The 20942-nt window shown below is 43.0% G+C and overlaps 2 protein-coding genes across 2 annotated transcripts in view; one reads left to right on the plus strand and one right to left on the minus strand.

Annotated features, from left to right (window-relative positions):
• PAH (phenylalanine hydroxylase) overlaps window positions 1-20942 on the plus strand; it is a 40514-nt gene that overhangs the window by 15268 nt on the left and 4304 nt on the right. Inside the window, exons 4-12 of the mRNA XM_083812350.1 lie at window positions 5642-5730; window positions 7905-7972; window positions 10809-11005; window positions 11395-11530; window positions 13096-13165; window positions 15925-15981; window positions 16956-17051; window positions 17401-17534; window positions 20580-20695. Of these exons, the coding sequence (XP_083668476.1) occupies window positions 5642-5730; window positions 7905-7972; window positions 10809-11005; window positions 11395-11530; window positions 13096-13165; window positions 15925-15981; window positions 16956-17051; window positions 17401-17534; window positions 20580-20695 (963 nt within the window). The remainder of the gene's footprint in view (window positions 1-5641; window positions 5731-7904; window positions 7973-10808; window positions 11006-11394; window positions 11531-13095; window positions 13166-15924; window positions 15982-16955; window positions 17052-17400; window positions 17535-20579; window positions 20696-20942) is intronic.
• Window positions 15990-20942, minus strand: part of LOC310887024 (uncharacterized protein) — a 211546-nt gene continuing 206593 nt past the window's right edge. The window contains exon 9 of the mRNA XM_083812425.1: window positions 15990-16609. The gene's annotated coding sequence lies outside the window, so the exon portion shown is untranslated. The remainder of the gene's footprint in view (window positions 16610-20942) is intronic.

A 20942-nucleotide genomic window follows, 5' to 3' on the forward strand; every position in this document is an offset into this window, starting at 1 on the left:
GGGCAGGGGGAGGGCTTACCCTCCTGTGCTCCCTGGGGCTGGTACACCCCTTTGAACACCTGGATTTACTTTCCAATTTCAGTCTCATGAGCTCTGTCAGCAGGCCTTTGAAGCCCCTTCCTTTTGGGGCCCATGAACATCTGGGCTGAGTTGAGAGGAGGGGAGGAAAAGTCCCCAGCAGTGGCCCTCCCCAGCTTCCCCTTCTCTCCTTTGCACAGTTATATGTGAGTCCAACATGGACTGTCTGCTTCTCCACTACTTGTGCTTGGGGATCCTCCTCACTCCTGCTATAGAAATTCGGGAGGCTCTGCCACCCACTTCAGTGGGACCAGGAATAACTCTTCATTACTGGAAGAAATCCTGGGGAGACCAGTAGTAATCCTGCCTTTGGAGGAAAATAAGATTTTCTGAGTTGTCCGCACTCCTAATTTTTGATGAATTTGAGGCTGTTTGGTACAGAGGTGGCTGCCCAGCACCCAGTCTGAGACATACTTAAATGCCTCTTCAGATAACAGATGTGATTTTAATAGGATTTCAGACTTTAAATACTTTAGGTCTGGATCTTCCTCTTCCTTCCTAGGAACAACATGAAAGAACATTAATACCTTTGTGAGATCAGTGCTGGTAATCCTTTTACCATCTCCTTTGTGTCTTCCCCATGACATTACATTTGAAGATGAAAAAGAAGAAGGCAAATACTCTTTGGAGTCAGTTCTCTCCATTCATGAGATACGGGGACAAAGGGTTGATTAGCTGATTTATGATCATGTCAAATCAAAGACGTTTTCTCTTTGGGGATTTTTTATTTCCAGGAGAAATCTATAGGGCCTAGCAGGATTTGCCATTATGTTGTTTTTCTATGTACTGTTAAGAAGATGTTAAAGTTATATATAAACAGAAGCCAGAGTCAGAAAGAGATGCGGCTCTAAATATCAGCCAGGAAGGTTTTGTGACTGAAATTCTGACCTCACAGAAGTCCGAACTCCCATGGTCTGCTGTAGGATTAAGTTTCACTGCATGTTACTGTGTTGATCAAAGCATTTTTTTGAGTTAGATTATCCTGTCAGTGCTGCAGAAAGGGACTTGATTCCCTTCCGTCTGAGAGGATAACTTGTGTTTGTTTGTTAGTTCCAATAACTCAGAAATAGCATAATGTGGGAGCAACTTATTGCCAAGGAAAGAGAGGAAGATTGATATTTCTTCTTGCCCTTTCCGTATTTCTTTTTTTCTTTCAATTTCAGCTTCTTTCATGAGTAGTAAGGGTCCAGTCAAACTGAAATCCCCAAAGAGCCATATTCGAAAGGTCAAAGAAGCACTGCTTAGGGGATGAACTGTGGGTGGCAAATTCTGGGCTGAGGCAGCTACAAGGGCAGACTGAAATGGGAGCAGACTGAACTGTAGGAAGAGTGGTAAGATGTTGTCCTTTATCTGTGATGGCATTAACAATTAATAGGCCTCATGGTGCCTTTTAGGTCAGCCTGGCTTTCATATGTATCCTCCTGGCAAATCTGGTTATAATCTACAGACATGCTTTTGTGAAATATTATTCCCAAAGCACAGAATGAGAGCAATACACCTCCAGGGAGAAAAATCTCGGGCAGATGGTTCATGGGGATATCTTCACGCTCTGCTAGGTTAGCAGGTAAAGCTGGGAATGTTTCCTCCTGGAGCCAGTCTGGTGTCCCATCTGACCGATTCTCTCACCACTGCCTAAAGATGCTCTCAGTCCTTCCTTGTTAGGGATTCACTTAACTCACACTCATGGTTTGAACAAAAACCCTTCTTTTAATCAGTTTCCCACAGGAAGCACACAGTGCCATTCTTGGAGCAGTGTTTTGTGGAAAGTCAAAGGAAATTACTGGCCTTTCCCCTTCTGAACAGCTTAGCATTAAACAAATGTGTGTTCTTTTTTGGCCAAAGTGTTAATGAAAACTTCCCCCTCCCCCCTTCTTTTTTAATCTGAACACTTTTTTTTTTTTTTTAGAGTCTTTACTCTCTCAAAAGCTAAATGTAGATTTGGTTTCCCTTTTACACGCCCAAAGAGTTACAAATAGGAGGCTTGGATTGACAGTGTAATTTTAGCTATGAGCAGGCCAGCAAAATGCCATAAATCCAAAGGTAATTTCAGAACTCAAGTTGAGGTGGTCTAGCAGTCACTGGGCCAAAAGCCTTTTGTAGAGATGGAAAGATTTGTTCTGAAAACACAGTGCATCTCTTCATGGTTCTTTTTGGAAACAAGCTAGATATCTGCAGACCACTTGGAGCCCATGAATAAAAATAATTAAATATTATTCTGTTGCAGCATTAGGCAAATGCAGACAATTTATTGCATTTCTGAGACAGACTGGAGGCTGACGTTCTGTAGGGTCCTTGTTTGCTAAACCCTGAGGCTGGCCAAAGCATTTGGGACTGTTTAAAAAAGGGCTAAACCTGGGCCTTGAACTGCTATAAATTGCATAGACCTGTCTTTGACCCTCCTCACAATGGTCCAAATGGAGGAGCTCTGCAGAAGTCCTCACTGCCCCTGCTTTGCTGCCCCTCATATAAATGGCTTATTAGCATTCTGCTAAGCATTTGACCCCATGGTAATTTGGTCACCACTTGGGTGTCCAGCACAATCCCATAAATGCTGCCGTTTCAGTTACAGACAAATCAATATTTATTACTGATCAGCCCACGTTTGCTCCTCAGACCTTCACAGAGGCCCAGTGTTGCAACAGCTTGCTCTGGCAATTCATTAATGGCCGTGCAGACAGACAGCGAGTCTGGCGAACGGGGCTGGAGGAGGATGTCACAAACAAAATATGGGAGAGATTCAGCTAGGGGATAATTTGATTTGATCTTTTCAATAGTTGCTGTGGGGGCTGGGGTCAGCCTCCTGGCACACCACAGCTACACAGAGGACGCAGTAGCTCTTTTGCACCCTGGTGCCTGTTGCCAGAGTTGTATGGACTTGGTGGCTGGGCCAGGGCTGTGCTCAGCATCTTTGATTCTTGTTGCCACAAGAGCTGAGAATGTTCAGGACTTAAGTCCAGCTATGCTGGTGCAAATAGCACAAAACATCTTCATGATCCTTTTGCAGCTTGCACCGTTTCACCCAGAACAGCTCTCAGAGCTCAGAGCAGCAATCCCTGAGCTATCACAAGTGTCTGGGGGGGGCTGGGAGGTGGGCAGAGATCTGCTGAAAATAGGTCCAGTACCTATACAGGCTCTGCACCTAAAAGATAAGATGCTACACCTATGTAGAGGAAAAGCAAGCCACTCATCTCCATGCCTGAGACTGACACTGCATCAGCCTGGGCATCAGTCTGTCCCACAGTTTATCACAACCTCTGCACCAAGTGCTTTGGGAAGCTTAAGAATAAAATATATGTTTAATGAAAACAATTCATTCTTATACATCTATTCTATGGCTTCTTGAAGCTGGAATGATTCAATCTCTGCCCATCTAGATCTTTTTGACCCAGGGCAGCAAATCCCTACAGTTATCATTGCTGAAATCCACTGCAGGCCTCAGCCTCCACTGGTTTGTCTGGACACTTCAGATCATGATGCTTCCCTGAGAATAGTGGTTCCTTGATTGAACACTGACAAGTGCTTTGCTGTGGGCTCTGAGACAGCTTTTTTTCCGGTGCCCAAAACATTTATCAGGATGCTTCACTGATAGTGGTTGTCAGCTTCCCTGACAGTGGTGAGTCTGAAGCACAAAGCAGTGAAGCGATCTCCCTACCTTCATGTAAAGGCCACTGCCAGAGCTGGGAGATGAACTCCGTGCCCTGCTGTGTATACAGAAAATAGGGGCAGGAGGGTTGGGTGGGTTCATAATTCATGAGGTACGTCTCTACTGACTCCTCTCTAGGACTCAGACACCCCTTTTTCTAATCACCCTCACCACTGTTTTAACTCGAGGGGCTGGAGGTGCAGGAAGGTTACTAACAGCAAGGTGAGAGAGCGTTTCTGCGGAAACTAGAGAGCTAGCAATAAACCCATGTCACTTGAGCAAGATTTTCCTGGGACTGCTGCTGCCATCTAGTGACTTATGCTGGTCCGTCTGTTAGGGAAAAACAGAAGGCTGTGCAGCTTGAAAGGGGGTACCAAAGCCCACTTTTGCTGGGAGGAAGAAGGGGAGGCACAGAGGAAAGGACTACGGAGCCAGGAGAGCCGCCTGTGTTGCCCGGCCTTCTGGAAATGAGACTTAGGGCTCGCAGCAGAAGCGTTGGATAGAGCCAGGCTGGCTGGATCCAGGCTGGAGGTGGGACAGCTGGTCAGGGGAGCAAGCCGTCTGTGTGGGGCTGAGCTGTGCCCACCCAAGGAGCTCCTCGTGCCGCTCCAGCCCCTCGGTGCAGGTGCTTCACAGAAACGCAGAACCACAAGTGCCCTCCGTGAAGTGCAGCAGAAAGAGCAAGGCTGAATAGTCCAGGAGGCAGAGTTATCCTCTTATCCCCTAGGTGGTCTGTTGGGGTCCAGGATGAGCCATGTCAGCGAGGCACTGTGGGGAGCTCATGTAGCAGCTGCTGGCAGACTGCTCAGAGGCTCCATCCTCAGAGGGAAGCTTTTCCTGGGGATCAGGTTCACCCGGGACAAAAAGGGGAGGTATGGCTGAGTGGCAGCGCTCCCAGCTGAAGAGAGTCACACAGAGCATTGAACTGTTTTGCTAGCTCTGTCTGAGCAAGTGACCCCTGTTCATGCAAGAAAGTCACTAAATGAACTGCCAACATTTTATTTATAGACTTCTGAGAGATCTTGGGCTTAAAGCAACAGAGCTTTGGGTGATATTAGCCTCATGGTCCATGGAGCTGACTTGTATGTGGTGTAGAGAGCACATGGAACATGATTACAGAGCCTGAGCATGGGGTGCAACTTTAATCAGGCCTATTGTCCCTGTTCCTCAGAAAAAGTATGGTAGAACTGGAAACACTACGTAGAAAAGTGATGGGAATGCTCAAGAACAGGCTGTGGTTTCTGTGCTAGAAATACGCAGGCAAGGTGTCAACCAGGATGAAGGATGATAGATGGAGGAGATGACAGGGAGCTATAAAATCCTAGGTGTCCTGTAGAAGGTAAGGACAAATTAAGTTTGTGTGCAGGAATTAGTTAACATCAAATGAAATAATCAAATTTTAAATGCAGTAATACAATGCTAGTCTGATTTATCAGGCTGACATTTATCATTTTATTTCATCATCTTAGCCTAAGTGAGGCCACCAAGTAAGTCTTAGAAAAAGATTTTCAGGGTGTCAAATAGTCTTGTATCCATCTTATTGTGGGATTTCTTGCTGTTCCTTTGAAATGGCTGATTCTAGCTACTGTGAAAGCAAGGATAATCTGGAAAAAAATACTGTTTGGGTAAGTCAAGAAACCAGAATAATAAACAGAAAATCATAAACATTACAAACCAGCTCTGCGCCAAGGGCTAGACATTCCTGATGCTCTGTATTATTCCAACAGTACAAAACAGCCACAAATTCAAGACAATTTGCAGGGTTTGCTCTTGCCTCCTACTACAAGGAAAGGCCAATGCTGTCAGAATTTAGACCCCTACATATTTATATTTATGATGAAGAAATGGGAAGACCAAAAGGAGGTCCCAAACCAAGTAACAAAGAAGCATACCAGTCTCTATTTCTTTTCTGTTTTGCAGTACCATGGTTCCCAAGAAGTATCCAGGAGCTGGACAGATTTGCCAATCAGATTCTAAGCTATGGAGCAGAACTGGATGCTGACCATCCTGTAAGAAACAGAGCTTTGTGTTTTTAACATGTTTTTAATTTGGGGATTGATTTTATTTTCCCTCATTTACATTTGCTCTTATTTAAGACAAATATAGCAGACTAAGTCTCAGGCTTTTTGACAAGAAAGGTACATTTCTAGGGTTAGAATCAGCCCAATCCCTGCTATGAAGTCGAGCAGACCAAAAGTTGCTTTAGTTTAAACAAATACTAGTAGACCTGAATAGTCACAGACATCATCAGAGCAAAAGGCCACCACAGGAACACTTCTGGTTTTCCCACATGGCTCTGATATGGTGACTTCAGACTCAGTTTGTGAATCACTGGCAACAAAAACTTCAGAAGCAGAATATCATATTCTGGAGATGGGAAGAGTGCTTTTTCATGGTTGGTCACATATTTGATTGAGCTTAGTGCATTGTTATGTGGTTGTTAAATCTGTCGTGATTTTTGTATGGTGACAAATAACAAAAGGAAAAGTCCCCATTTCAAAAAGTTTGTGGTTTAAATGGTAGTGTCAGATAGTTTTGTTCACTGGCGTAGCTGATAAAAAAAAATTTACATCAGTGATTTTTCAGCTCTTCCAAATACAAGAATACTTGCTGCTTCTACTCCTTCTCCAAGCAAACAACAACTTATTTTCATTTGTCAAAACACACCGAGTTCCACGCAGAGCAACAGAAATTGCTGCTATTAGTTTAATTGAGATAGGATGATTATAAATAAATTACATGCAGTGCAACAAAAATTGCTGCTATTAGTTTAATTGAGATGAGGTGATTAGTCATTCACTACCTATTGCTTAATTCAAGATGTGTTATGTATCATGTACAATGATTCATGATATTCAGTGCAGTCATAGAAAGGCAGAATGAAAGGAGAGACACTGAGTCAATGGCCCCCTTGCGTGTCATGTGGGAATAGACCAAGACTGTATTTGAGAAAAAAAAAAAAGAAAGAAACAAAAATACAGATATTAAAAGGAATGAAGCATCTCTGCTTCAGTTCCTAGAATTATTTTGTGAGCAGTTTTATTCAGGTTACCTTAAAAAGAAGCCCAACTGCTGGGGTAAATAGGCAAGACAGCACATAGGGTGCAGAAAGAAAGAAATTAAAAGAGCTTGTGTTGGGATTTAACCACAAATACCAGGTTAATCTGGGACAGCGCATTTTTTTTAGGCTATTGGCTGCCTTTGTTTGCCTAGCACTATTTGATCTGCACTGTGCTTTAGCTATCTCCTGTACCTGGCTGTGTTTCAGGGCCAATCAGTCCTGTTGTGCCATGCACCTCTGAGGTGCATTCATGAACTGAAGCAGTGCCCACGGAGTTGTTGCTATTTGCCTTGCAGAAGTGTCTTCTATCTGGGAAGGACATTTTTGTACTTTAGGTGGTGAAGACACTCCTAGCCCTGAGTATTGAATAAATGGCAAATTGGGACAGAAGAATGGTTATTCCAGGAGAAGATTTACAGATTATATTTCTTATCTCTGGTAATACAGGTAATTAGCTGCAAAGGTCGAACTGACAACCACAAGGTCTATTACACATTCCCTATAGTAATTAATCCCCTTCAAATGATTGATTTTGTAGCACAAATAGGGCTTTTTGGTTAGCTAGGTGCTTACCATTCTTCTAACATTTTGAAAACAAGCACCTTGAAACATGGTTCGTGCTGAAAAAATGCCTAAAAGGTCTGCCTGAGCTGATGAGTGTGTTTCTAATATGGTTTAGCTCTGCTTCTCTGGACCAGCCAAGCTGTGCTGACAACTGCAACAAGTTTCATGACAAAACAGAAGGGCATCTTTATCTGAGGGCTGTTTATATGGTGCATTGCTCTTGCGGTAGCACCCTGCCTGTGTTGTAAAGGAGAATGTTTCTCTTTTTCGTAGCAAGTAGAAATGACAAAACAAAAGGGCTTGAGGGTGAGAATGGCTGGGAGGCTGCAGCTGAACAGCTGCCCTGCAGACAGGGAAGGAGCAGTGCCCTTTGCAAGTGGGGTGTACTGGAGCCAGGCAGGATGGAGGCAGCTTCCCACACCTCCTCCTACACTTAATGTCGCTCCCCAGGCAGCTTGCTGCTCCCTTGGGCCAGCCATGCCTGAGGGTGTTCAGCAGGAGGAAGGCTGTTCACCACCTGCACTTACACAGGGACTGACTCTCACTGTTTCTCTTTAGGGGTTCAAAGATCCTGTGTACCGGGCCCGGAGGAAGGAGTTTGCAGATATCGCCTACAACTACAGACAGTGAGTGCTCAGTGTGTGGGCAGAAAGCTAGCCTATATCTCCTGCCCTCTCCTGGGGCTCTCGTCCTGCTGGCAATCCCTGTTTTTCCACAAGCATCCTCCTGCTGCTGGCTTTTCTCTGGCATGTGTTTAAATCTTCCAGTTCATGTATTTATCCCCAAATAGCAGTAAAACAAAAGCAAATTGTTGTAGGCACACGTTCAGATGAGAACATCGCCTCCCCTCTTTCCCCGCAACACCCCTCTTCCCCTGGCTTTGTTGTCTAATTGAGCAGCAGACTCAGTTGCTACTACAAAGACCTGAGCATTGAATAAAGCTGCTTCTGGTATCCTCCCCATTAAACCGGGACTGGGGGAGGAGTGCCTATCATTTACATTAAAGCAGGAGCTGCATACACTATTAAAATAATGAATAACTTATGGTTCTGATGCTAATCCAGTGCCTGATACTCTACTTTTATCATGTCTGACCCAGCTGCAATCAGCAATTTGGGCTCTCATTTCCCAAGAAAAATAAATGAATAGAGATGATAAATTCATTTAGAACAGGCTTGCTTGATTGCTTTCAGTGATCAAATCTGGAGGAGATAAAATTCTGCTCCCAGAGCCACTCGCACATTTACATCAGTAATACTGGGCCTGATTCTTGCTGAGACTGGTAAAAATTGTGATTGCAAAGGATAAGGTAACATATGTTGTACATTTAGGGATCCACTTTGCACAGGACTGTGATGAAAAGATAGTCTCTGAGCCAAAAAGCTCATAACGCTCATAAAATGAGACAAAATTGGTGTGATTGATGTAAAGTGAAAAAAGTCAGGTGAAAAAAGTCAGAAGCCCATTTTGTGGCCGGAAAAATTGGATAAGGCTTTGTGGCCAAATATGAATGGATCTAGTTTCCACTTATACGTATCCCATAGAAGATTTACCTTTCCTGCTTAACAGATAGCAAATTCTGGTCTCTAGTTTGTAGGCTTTCCTTAAATCCTATAGAAATAAAACAAAAATAAGATAATACCCACATCTTCCAACCCCCACCTCCCCCCCCCACCCCCCCCACCCCCCCCAGTATTCAACCTGAAACCAGCAAACCAGTTTAGGAAGATGAAACCATTATATTCCAAGATACAACTACTTAATATTTCGTCTGTTATCCAGATCCTCAAACACATTGAAGGCTACACAGGCTTGGACCTCTGTGAAGTTCTTGGACTTTTCAATAAGGTCTTTCAGTAATAGAGTAATGAACAGAGCGTGAAAGCCCACATTTGGGCTTCTGGGTCTTGTGGAAAGAAAGTACATGTATTTAGTGACTTTGGATGCTGATTCAGGGAGAACCAAATGGGTAACGTTCTTGCCCTGCGTGCTACACATGGCAGATGACTTACAGGGTCTGCAGCAGGAGAGCAGAGGCCAAGGGAGTGCCTCTTGCATGGGAGGGTCAGGGGCACAGAGAACTGGGCAGGAAGAGAGGAACAACCAAAACTATGAGGCATTGTGGGAAGTATCTGAAAAAGCAAAATGCTTAGCTTGTGAAGTCAGCTACAAAGGTGAGGTAGGTCTGTGGTCGGTTTTTTCATACTGCTCCTTACCAATTTAATCTTCTTCTGTGCCCCCCCCCCCTTTTGCACTTCTTTTGTCCTCCTGTTTGTGTCTCTCTGCCTTCTTTGCTCCTCTCTGCCTTTGCTCTTTTGCCTTCTTTCTCAGTACATTTACCTGTCATTTTTGTTGAATGCCTCATTTCCCTGAGTTGTCTCTTCTTTGCCTTTAGCTTGCCTCTTCCTTCTGCCTTCCTTAGCTTCTGGCCCTGTTCATTCTTGCAATTTTTTAATTGAAATTTGAAAAGTCTTAAGCCAATAATTTTCTCCTGTAGCCCTGGAAGGTGGCTGAGGATTACTTAGGAGTGTTACAGGAACAAAAATCCCCAAGCAATCCTCGTAATTCAATGTGATGTTTAAAGCTCCACAAATCAAAGAAGGACTGATACAGAGATGCAGAAAATTATGGTACTCCAGAGGAGCTGCCCTGAGGCTCAAGGGGAAAATGAGGGGGTGGGAGATGGTAGGGTGTCATCGATAGTTTAACAATGGATCTCTGGGGCTTGGAAAGCTCCGGCACTATTCCAGCAGTGATGTTAACCCTATTAAGTTACTTAAAACCCTTTGATTTTTCAAAGCTGTTGGATTCACCTATGGCCCTATTATAACTAAGAAATTGACTATTCACAGGAGGCCAAAACACATTGCTTGGGATTGTCTAATTCGTGCTAGCTTCAACATGAGCTAAGTACATGGAGGCCTGAGGGTGGGATTAAACACAAAATTACTCATTACAATTAAAAAAAAAAAAAGAGTCAAACTGGCCGAAGTCTGCATCTGTTGTAGCATAAAGCACAGCTCAGAATTTCTCTGACTGCCATGAAACAGACTTTTCTGGAGCTGGTGGTTTCCCTGTTGTAACAAAGACAATTAATATGGTGTGCATTAGAGCAAGAAATACAACAGCTGTTCCATGGTTAGAAATTGAAAGAAATTGAAACCATCAGCCAGAGAATATTTTTAGAAGAATGTCTTGATAAGACAAATAAGCACTAATTTATTTGTATCACAGTACTGCAAGGGGTTGGCTAAAGGCCAGTATCTCACCTGAGGTCAGTAGAGTTCTTCTCAGTCAGTGCCTTGGAGCAAGTCCTTTTGCACCTCCATGTCAGAGAAAAGGCATCTCCCTTCCTGCACCAGCAGCTCCTGACCAGCCCGTGTAGAGCTCCTGAGTATGATGCTGGTGGCATAGGACACTTTCTCTGACACTCCTATGGAGAATATCCATATTTGTTTTCAGTGGCCAACCTATTCCTCGAGTCACCTACACAGAAGAAGAAAAGAAAACATGGGGCACTGTCTTCAGGGAGCTGAAGAGTCTCTATCCAACTCATGCTTGTTATGAACATAACCATGTGTTCCCACTGCTAGAGAAGTACTGTGGCTACCGGGAGGATAACATTCCCCAGCTTGAAGATATTTCAAAATTCTTGCAGAGTAAGTTTGAAGCACATGAAAAAAGAATAACATATATATATATATATATATATAAACATGCCTCTTCTGTCAGTTGGGGTGGTGTTTTCACAGACGGACAAGCAGTATCTGCTCAATTGTAGGCTTCCTGCAAGCACTTGGGCACATTCTTTAGCCTGTGCCTCAGGTCCCTCTCAAAAACTTTCAGAAGTACATTGGTATTGATGTTCAGATACTATGATGGTGGTACACATGGGTAGAAAATTCCCTGCTCTTTCACAACTAAACTCTATTTAATATAGTGAGGGCAAAGAAAACAATTAACAACTTTTTTCTACTGTGAGGAGTCCAGATAAGGATAAATCAAGTACACTGGGTGCTTGTAACATGCCATCTTTCTGTCTCTTCAGCCTGCACTGGATTTCGCCTGCGTCCTGTTGCAGGCTTGCTCTCCTCTCGGGATTTCTTGGCTGGGTTGGCATTCCGAGTATTTCACTCTACACAGTATATTCGCCATGCGTCCAAACCTATGTACACACCAGAGCCGTAAGTACTTTGGCACGGAAAGTACATAAAGTCATAGCAGACTAGCAATAGGGTCAGGCCAACTGATAATAACCATGTGGGACTCCAGAGCACTCCTGGGAACAGTTAATGGAAAGCAGCCAAGCGACTGCTCTCTTCTGAAAACATTTTTGGAAGATTTCTAGTCTTTTTAGTAAGCTGTATCTTCTTCTGCAAGTTCTTCTGGGATTGATCAGGCAGTTCTACTAACTGAAGACATGCTTGTGTGGTGGCTGGGAGGCAGGAGAGCAGCATACAAAAGCATTTAACTTAGCTATTAACACCCAAAGCAGTGGTGTGAAATCTAGTGCAGGAATGACTCAACATGTTGCAAGAAAGCTTCTGGCAGCAAGATAGAGGAAGCCCAGATCAGTGACCCCTTCTCTTTTTCAGTTTTATATTGTAATATTTCTGTCTGTTCATGTCCTTTTCCACTTGCTATTAAAAAAAAAAAAAAAGTTACCTTCTTCCTCTGCTTTATATTATTGCAATTCTTCCTCCCCTTCCATAATATTTCTTTTCTTTCTACTTCTTCCCACAGCCTCCCTTTCCCCTTCATTTTTCCACTCCTTCTGTTTTTTCTGCTTGCGTCTCTTCACTCTGTTCCCACACTGCGCAAAGCCATACTGAAATCTGCCTCGCTCTCATCTCCTCAAAAAATGCCCAGGCAAACAGGGACTGACTGCAGAGTGGAAAGCCTTACCACAGCCTCTGCTGTTATGCAGTGCCTGCAAGTCTTGCGCTGTCTCCTGAAGGGTCCAGTGAATGACATTTTTCACAGCGTGGCTTACATCTTTCCCTCTGAGTCCCTTGCCTCTCAAATCTCCAGTTTAATTCTTGTTGACTGGGCTGTTCTCCTGGGCATGCATCTCCTTGAATATCTACTCTTCAAGTATCTGCCCTATAGAAGTCTTCCACAGACCTTGCTTTCCTGGGAGCATCTCATCCCTCTTGCCTTTCTGTCTCACTAAACTGCTTCTGGGTCTTTGAAAACTCTAGCAGTCCCTAGGTGAGCTCTTCCCCAAACACATCTGTTCAGCTGCCAACTTCAACTTGTAATGAAAGGAGTCCCACCTAAGGAAGAATGAGTCCCCATCTCTTAGTATGAGGCTCTGGGCCTGAACAGGGGCTGGGGTTGAGCTCCTGAGGTGCATGTTGACACTACAATGAGTTGTCTTAGTTGCTTGAGCTACATTTAGAGCTATTTCCTGCCCTTGAGATTGAAAATCACGTTTCCTTTGGTGGGGTGATATCTTCCTGGTCTTTCATGAGCTGGGGAAGTGAATAGTTGAAAGGACAGTTTTCTTCCAAAAGGAAAACAAGTGATACACCATCCCTCCTCTGAGGCATCTGTGAGGATAAAACCACTAAAAAGCCTTGAGAGTGCAAACCTTGACCTCACAAGAGTCAAGTTAGAGCAAAAATGTTTGCCCATAAGTCCTGAGCATTATTTGCTCATAGGAGTGCATGCACTGCACTCCTGACTATATGTGGACTCTAGGACTGGACTTTGCGTAAAGTTATTCAGATGTCATGTTTTCCTGCAGTGATATTTGCCATGAGCTGCTAGGACATGTGCCTCTTTTTGCTGATCCCAGTTTTGCTCAGTTTTCCCAGGTAAGTTATTCATCAGTTATGCTATTTTTATAACTGAACACACCAGAGCTGAGGCAATTCAGAGGATGAACTAAGAGCTATGAGGAATGGGATGGTGTGGCGGGAAATTCACCTTTAAGCTTATTGTTTAAGAGTGACTGAGGTCAACTGAGTCTCCTTTTCCAAATAACAGGTGGTATTAACTATTTTCCTTTCTCTTTGGTCATCTGAGATTGTCATGGATAGGTATTCCAGAGAGTGGTGGTGAATGGAGTTAAATACAGCTTGCGACCAGTCACCGCTGGTGTTCCCCAGGAGTCGGTGTTGGGGCCCATCCTCTTTAATATCTTTATTGTTGATTTGGATGAGGGAATTGAGTACACCCTCAATAAATTTGCAGACGACATCAAGCTGGGGGGATCTGCTGGAGGGTAGGAAGGCCCTGCAGAGGGACCTGGACAGGATGGGTTGATGGGCAGAGGCCAATGGGATGAGGTTCAACATGGCTAGGTGCCGGGTCCTGCACTTTGGCCACAACAACCCTATGCAGCACTACAGGCTTGGGGCAGAGAGGCTGGAAAGCTGTGCAGAGGAAAAGGATCTGGGGAGGTTGGTTGATGCTTGCCTGAACATGAGCCAGCAATGTGCCCAGGTGGCCAAGAAGGCCAACGGCATCCTGGCTTGTATCAGGAATAGTGCACCTGGAAGTGATTGTCCCCCTGTACTTGGCTCTGGTGAGGCCGCATCTCAGGTACTGTGTTCACCTTTGGGCCCCTCAGTACAAGAAGGACATCGAGGCCCTGGAGCATGTCCAGAGAAGGGCTACGAAGCTGGTGAAGGGCCTGGAACACAAGTCCTGTGAGGAGCAGCTGAGTGATCTGGGGTTGTTTAGTCTGGAGAAGAAGAGGCTCAGGGGAGAACTTATTGCTCTCTACAATTACCTGAAAGGAAGTTGTGGGGAGCTGGGGGTCGGCCTCTTCTTGCAGATAACTAGAGATAGGACTAGAGGGAATGGCCTCAAGTTGCACCAGAGGAGGTTAGGTTGGAAATGAGGAGACATTTCTTCTCAGAAGAGCAGTCAGGCATTGGAACGGGTTACCCAGGGAAGTGGTGGTGTCACTGTCCCAGGGTGTGTTTAAGGAAAGGTTGGATGTGGTGCTTAGGGACATGATTTAGTGGTGACATTGGTAGTAGGAGGATGGTTGGACCAGATGATCTTGGAGGTCTTTTCCAATCTTACTGATTCTGTGATTCTATTCTATTGAAATGATGACTGTTTGCAGTTGGTAGCTTCATAAGAGTAGCGAAGAAACAACCCAGAACATAGGGGAAAGCACTGCTGCATTCCTGACAACAGCTGATGTCATGCAGGCTGTGAATCAGGGTTTATTTACTGCTTGAAATCTAGACACAAGTCACATGCGTGAACTTATGTACCCATGCGCCAAATGTTTGTCTTGTGTGGGTTGTTTTTTACAGGCAAATCCTTTGTGAAGAATTCATCTAAAACCTTCTTTGTAGATGTTGATCCATCTGGGGAAAGTTAAATGGCTCGTGATTCAAATGAGTTATTGCTCCATCTTGTAGCCCAAACATTAGGGAAAGTGAAGAATTTTTATTTATTTATTTATTTATTTTTCTGTTGAAGCTACAGAGAAGTCTATCACAGAGGATGTCAAGTGAGGAACTGTCCCATTTGCAAATGTGTGAGAAGGCTGGAGAAGAGCTTTCTCTTTGCTAGTGTTAATGTCTCTGGAAAAGAAGCCAAACCACAGGGAAGGAGTAAATTTAGGCTACATCGTACCAGAAAACAAGAAAAGACAGACAGACAGACAGACAGACAGAAAGACAAGAAGAGAAACACAAGAGAGAGAGAAATAAAGACAGAAAGAAGGATTGAGGATGGAAGGATGGGAGGTCAAGAAGGACAGAAAGATGGAAGTATGGAAGAAGGGAAAGAAGGGGACATAGCCTTTATGTAACAACCTGCTCACAAGACAGAAGTTAACCTGCTAGCACTCAGTATTGACCTCAGGCTCTGCGCTTCCCCATGACCAAGGGATTCCTTCAAAATAGGCCCTACTGCACTTTGGCTTATTGGGATTTGACGTATTTGACATATTTGACAATAGCTGCACTAATGCTTTTGGTTTGGGAAAGGATATTGGGGGTGGGGGCTCTGATTTTACATTGTGCAGTCCTCACTGGATCAAACTGAGAAAGGTACCTGTTTATATACAGTCTCATGTGGCTGTCCTCTGAATCCAGCTATAGCACGCCTCCTGGGAAAGTTTCTATTACCTCCCAAGGTATGAATGAGCTCTTTCAAATCATGCCCTGTCATTCAGGAAAAAAAAACACATCTTTCAAGGCTGCAAGAAACCTCCTGCAATCCGGACCCATCAAAGCAAAAATAAATATTTAAGCTGTATGGTTGTGATTGATTTATCTCCTTTTGACTGTATCATTCTCTTGGGTGTGCATTGTGGGCTTGATCAAAAGTCTGTCAAAGCAAGAGGAGAATTTTATTTGACTTCAATGGCTTTTGTACAAAGCACAAAGAACTATGCCTTGTAAATGACATTTAGACAGGACCCTTTTGTTCATTTCTGGAGAGATTTCTGGTTTAAAATTGATGTTGCACGATAGGAACATGTCCTGTAAACATTTGTGTGTGGTAGTAAGTGATGGTAACATTTAAAATGTGAGAAATTACATAAGACAAGACAGGAAGAATGTTTGCAATAAATGGCTTGAAGAATAATGGTTTATTGTTACAGGAAATTGGACTGGCATCTCTGGGAGCTCCAGATGATTTCATCGAGAAACTTGCTACGGTAATTTAATAAATGAGGGCACAATTTTCCAAAGCACCCTGTGTTGTTTAATTCTGCTGCCACTGAAGTCACCGATAGAACTCCCATAGAGTTGAACGGGAACAGAGTGAAGTCCATAATTGGAAAACCCCACCCTGAAACAGTTACATTAAAGAAAAATAATTTTGGCACCACTTATTTGAAGTGACAGCTGTGATTAAACACAGAAGGCCAGACAAGACTTCCTCCAGCACAAACATATTGGGCAAGAGGAGATTACATGTTACTACATGCCCCCAGTGAATTTCAGGAGACAGCTTCATTAGCTGTTCTACCTGCTAGTGTTCCTTTTCTTCTGCCCTGACAGGCAGATAATTTAATGCCTTACCTGAATCCTGCTCTGAGAGAACTGCGCCTCCAAATGAAAATCAGGACATGCCTATGAGGTTAGTGTCACCAGTGCCAGCTCACCTGGCAGAGTACTGCAGCATCATTGCTGTTTCTGATAGATGAAGTAGTTTTCCTGAGGCAGGGCACGTATCCCTTCAAACACATAGTAGCGGACCAAAAAGTCAAGCTAGGCCACACACTAATGTCTTCTATTGCGCTAACAGCTTGTTCCCTCTGTGCTGCTGCAGCTAGATGCCCTCTGTGTAAAACACGAAACAAACTTCTATCATCAAAGGTTCAAAATTCAATTGAGTTGGCCAGACAAAGTGAAATTTTATTGCTATAGTTTCATTGTCTCTGCTCTGTTGACAAACGTAAGCACAGTAAAACACAACTGCATTTGTCAGGAAAATGAATTTGCACTGTGGCCCTTCCAGGAGAAGAATTTCAGTCTGTGAGGATGTTTATTGTATTTATGCAGTTGATATTTGACACACTGTAATATTTTAAATAGAAATGCAAATTCTAAACGCATTCAAATCAATGATGTGTCCCTGCCCATTTTGATCAAGGAATCATATGCTTCTCTCTAAATTTCTTTCTAGGTTTATTGGTTTACAGTGGAGTTTGGACTATGTAAGGAAGGCGATTCACTAAAGGCATATGGTGCAGGGCTGTTGTCTTCATTTGGGGAGCTACAGGTGTGTTCTATAAATCATTTCGAAGATGAGACATTGTTCATACCTGGGTTTTTATAATTGCTCAAATTTCTCTTCCAGATACGTTCAGACCCTTATTTTCCTTCATACTTTGTGCACACATATAATGTCATAGTTCATTGAAGTGCTCTACCTAATAGGTGTGTCAGTGTATTTATAGACAAAGGGCTCATAGCTACTTCTTTCCTAGTAAGTCACTGTGTCATTGGTATTCCAAAGCAGCAAGTCTTCCCTCTGAGAAACTGGGTGGTATTCATTAGCTCTATCTTTCTTTCACAGCAACTTAAAGCACTTTTAAACCGAAACAAATTTCTTACCCTTTTGCTCATAGTACTGTTTATCAAGTAAACCTGAGATTCAGCCTCTTGTCCTGGAGAAGACTGCTGTGCAGAAGTACCCTGTTACTGAGTTCCAGCCTGTCTACTTTGTTGCTGAAAGTTTTAAAGATGCAAAAGAAAAGCTAAGGTAAGCCAGTCATTCCATATATGATGAAATTTCCCGACCTCTGCAAACACAATGGAACTCATTGCCATAACAGGTATTGGGTTGACAGGTATTGTTTTGAGAGGCTTTATAATAAGTATATATATATATATATATAAGTATATATATAATCAGTGCTCAAAGAGACTTAGCAGTTGTTACACTAAAAATTTTGTAATGGGGAATGAGGGGAACATGCCTTTTATATGAAGCCAAGAATTTCTGCTTATCCTAATTGAGTTTCATCAGTATAACCAAAATACATCCAAAAAAATCCTTGTAAGTCCAATTGCACTGATAGTAACACATAGGTTCAAAGCTAGCTAATTAATGGAGAACAAGTCTCTTTAACATTGCTATAGTTAAAATTTGTTATAAAAATAATCTCCTAGTATATTCTCCTTTTCTACTGAAGTTCTGCCCACCCTTACATTTTCTTTTGTGTCCTAAAGTCAATGGTGTCAGTCTGGTGGTGGTGGGTGGAGTTGTCAAGTAATCAGCATCTGTTGAGGTCTTCAGGGCAGAGCTGTGATACTAATGAATAGAGTTTCTTTCTCTCTTTTGTGAGGAGGAGGAAGGTGTTGATGTTCTTGATGCTTTGTTTCTCCCTCCTGAGTCCAAGGTGTGCTCAGGGCCATTTTTATGTTCTCTCACATTCTTTATAGCTTACTTTTTTTATATTGTTCTGAAAATATGTTTTACTTCTGACTTTACAAATATATGTTAAATATTATTTTAGGTCTTTATTTTTTTTTCTCAGCTCCTAAGTTACTATGAGTGACTGACCAGTGGGGAGTTGGAGAGTTGCTAATAGCCTGATAGCCCAGGGACCACAGCATCATCCTATGCTCATGCCTTTAAGGCCTGTTATCAGCCCATGCCAGTAGTTCTTTATGTTCCATTATTACTTTAGGGCCAGACTTAGTTCACTCTGTACAGCACAACTACGTGGTATTCCTGCCTATACGGAAATTATTAACAGTAGGCATTATAGCACACAATTATTCAGAATTGAGCTAAACTAAAACAAATTAGGTAATAGCTACATGGTCATTAGACAATTGCTATTACAGCTAAACAAATGTCCAAGCAAGCCTAATAACCTTCATCCTGAGACCTCTGTTTTTAGCTTAATACAGAGCCTCCAGCTTGTTAACCAGCAGTGTGTTTACGAGCCTACAGGGCTACACAGTAAATGTTTCAGTCATCTGTGACTCAAACACAAATTCAGTTCCAGTTCAGCAAGACTTTGAAGTAATGGCCCAGGTTCAGTTCTGGTTCTTTAGACAGGACTGGCTCGGACTGCATTTGTGGTTCAGCTTGGGTTCCACCTCACAGCAATATTTCTATTTTTGTTTAAAAACAACAACAACAACATTCTTTCTGGATGTTAGCCAAGCTACTGGGGGTTAGCCTTGTTCGCACTCAACAAATCTTTCACATGAGATGCCATACAGGGACTTGCCTCAGACCTGCCTTCTTTTCTTTCTTTCTCTCTCTCTCACAGATGAACACATACCAAGACCCAAAACATTTTGCTGTCCTAGGCTCCTCAGCTTCTAGGTCTTCCTAGCTACCTCCCCTGCTTTTTCCTCAGTCATCATAAACCTACAGCCTCTACTCCTACCATTTGCTCTGGGGCAATACTTGAGAAAGACAGCTTTCTCTTCTGGTTTATGCTGTTAATATCCTGCACACATTTTCTATCTTCTCTGTGTACTTCTCACTGAAATGAACTGATAAGAACTGGTAAGCAAGCTCCTTAAAAAAAACGTAAGATGTTGCATTGCTCTGTAAAAAGGATCTTGGGGCTTCTTTTATTTGTATCAAAGATCAGATTGGAGAACTGGTTAAACTGAAAGAGGTGACCAGGTTGGTCCAATGCCTGTGTTGGTGGGTTATGCTTGGATGCACATTTGTGTGTGTGTGTAACATAAAACCTTCCTGAAAAGTTCTTCTGAGGCTGACCTGGAAATTTCATATTGAGATATTCATCTCCTAATAAGAATCTTACTTTCAGCTGAGATTTAGGAAGACTGCCTTCTAAAGTGGATCAGTCCCCTTAGAAAAACACCACTAAACACTTTCATCATAGCCAACCTAAATTTTTTTTACTGTCACACCTTGTGGCCTGTTCACACTGAAATCTGTTTGAAACAAGAGTTTTAGCTGATAATAATTAGGACTAAACTGAAGGAGCAATGTGGAGGTGGCATCCAGCATATTCCACTGTTCTGGGCCTATGGGATTTAACATGACGAGTCACAGTCTGTATAGTGGGGTTCCATAATCAATTCCTGCATGCTTTCCTTCCTCTTTCAGCAATAACTTCAGTAATCTGAAGCAGATATATAAGCCAGTATCCTGCTGGGGTCTGCAAGGAGTCTGGAACAATAGCTCTGACCGTCTCTTCCCACTCAGAGTCTTCCTTTCTACAGTTCTGTGGTTATGCAAATTAGTATTTTCCCAAGATACTGAATTCTTACTGCTTTTGCCGTGGAATTAACTATTTTGCAGCTGAGAATAAGGAGTGGCAAGACTGCAGCTTCACTCCACTGACTATCTTCTGTATTTGCAATGACCTGGGTGCCTCTACTAACAATGCCAGAAATTAAGTCTGCTTGCTCCATGATATGCCAGGATGGCATAGATACTTGTCCTTGCTTTCCCAGAAACTGCAAACATGGATCAGGATTCCTAGCTTTTGCATTACTGAAAGGAAAATGAAGTTTTAACGTTTGGCAAATCCTGATAGCTACGTAGTTGGACTATATCAGGAGCAGTGTTGACAAGCCAATAGCATAATTATGCCTGCTTGGAAAAAATAAAGGTGGTAAGGATAAATGAACATTCAAGCATGTTACAGAATGCTGTAGGTCTCAGCTCACTCAGCAGGAACTTCAGTTATTTCCTTTCACAGATTTTCTTATTACCCTCACCAACAAATGCACATACCAACCAAGAAAAGAGAGTTACTGAAAATAGGAGCTTTTCAGGTTTGCATGTGTTTTTGTATTTTTCCCTCAGGAAATTTGCTCAGACGATCCCTCGTCCGTTCTCTGTTCGGTACAATCCCTACACCCAGAGAATCGAAGTCCTGGACAATGCAAAGCAGCTGAAGAATTTAGCTGACACCATCAACAGTAAGGAACTACACATTTGTTAGCTTGAATTCCTCAGAGCTTGAATCAGAAATAGTAACCACAAAGCAGATTTTGTCTGGTCGCCTTTTGTGCTTTGAGCTTGACCAAGTTCAATCATCAGACATCTCCTTTATGGTGCAAAAATTCCTTCCTAATTCTAGCTAAACTTCCAAATAGCACTTCCACTTGACTATAGCTTGTTACATCTGAAATATCCAGTTTTACTGGAGGTGCTAGGAAAGGCCAG

Source organism: Anser anser (assembly GCF_964211835.1).
Source record: "Anser anser genome assembly, chromosome: 1".
Classification (NCBI taxonomy): Eukaryota; Metazoa; Chordata; class Aves; order Anseriformes; family Anatidae; genus Anser; species Anser anser.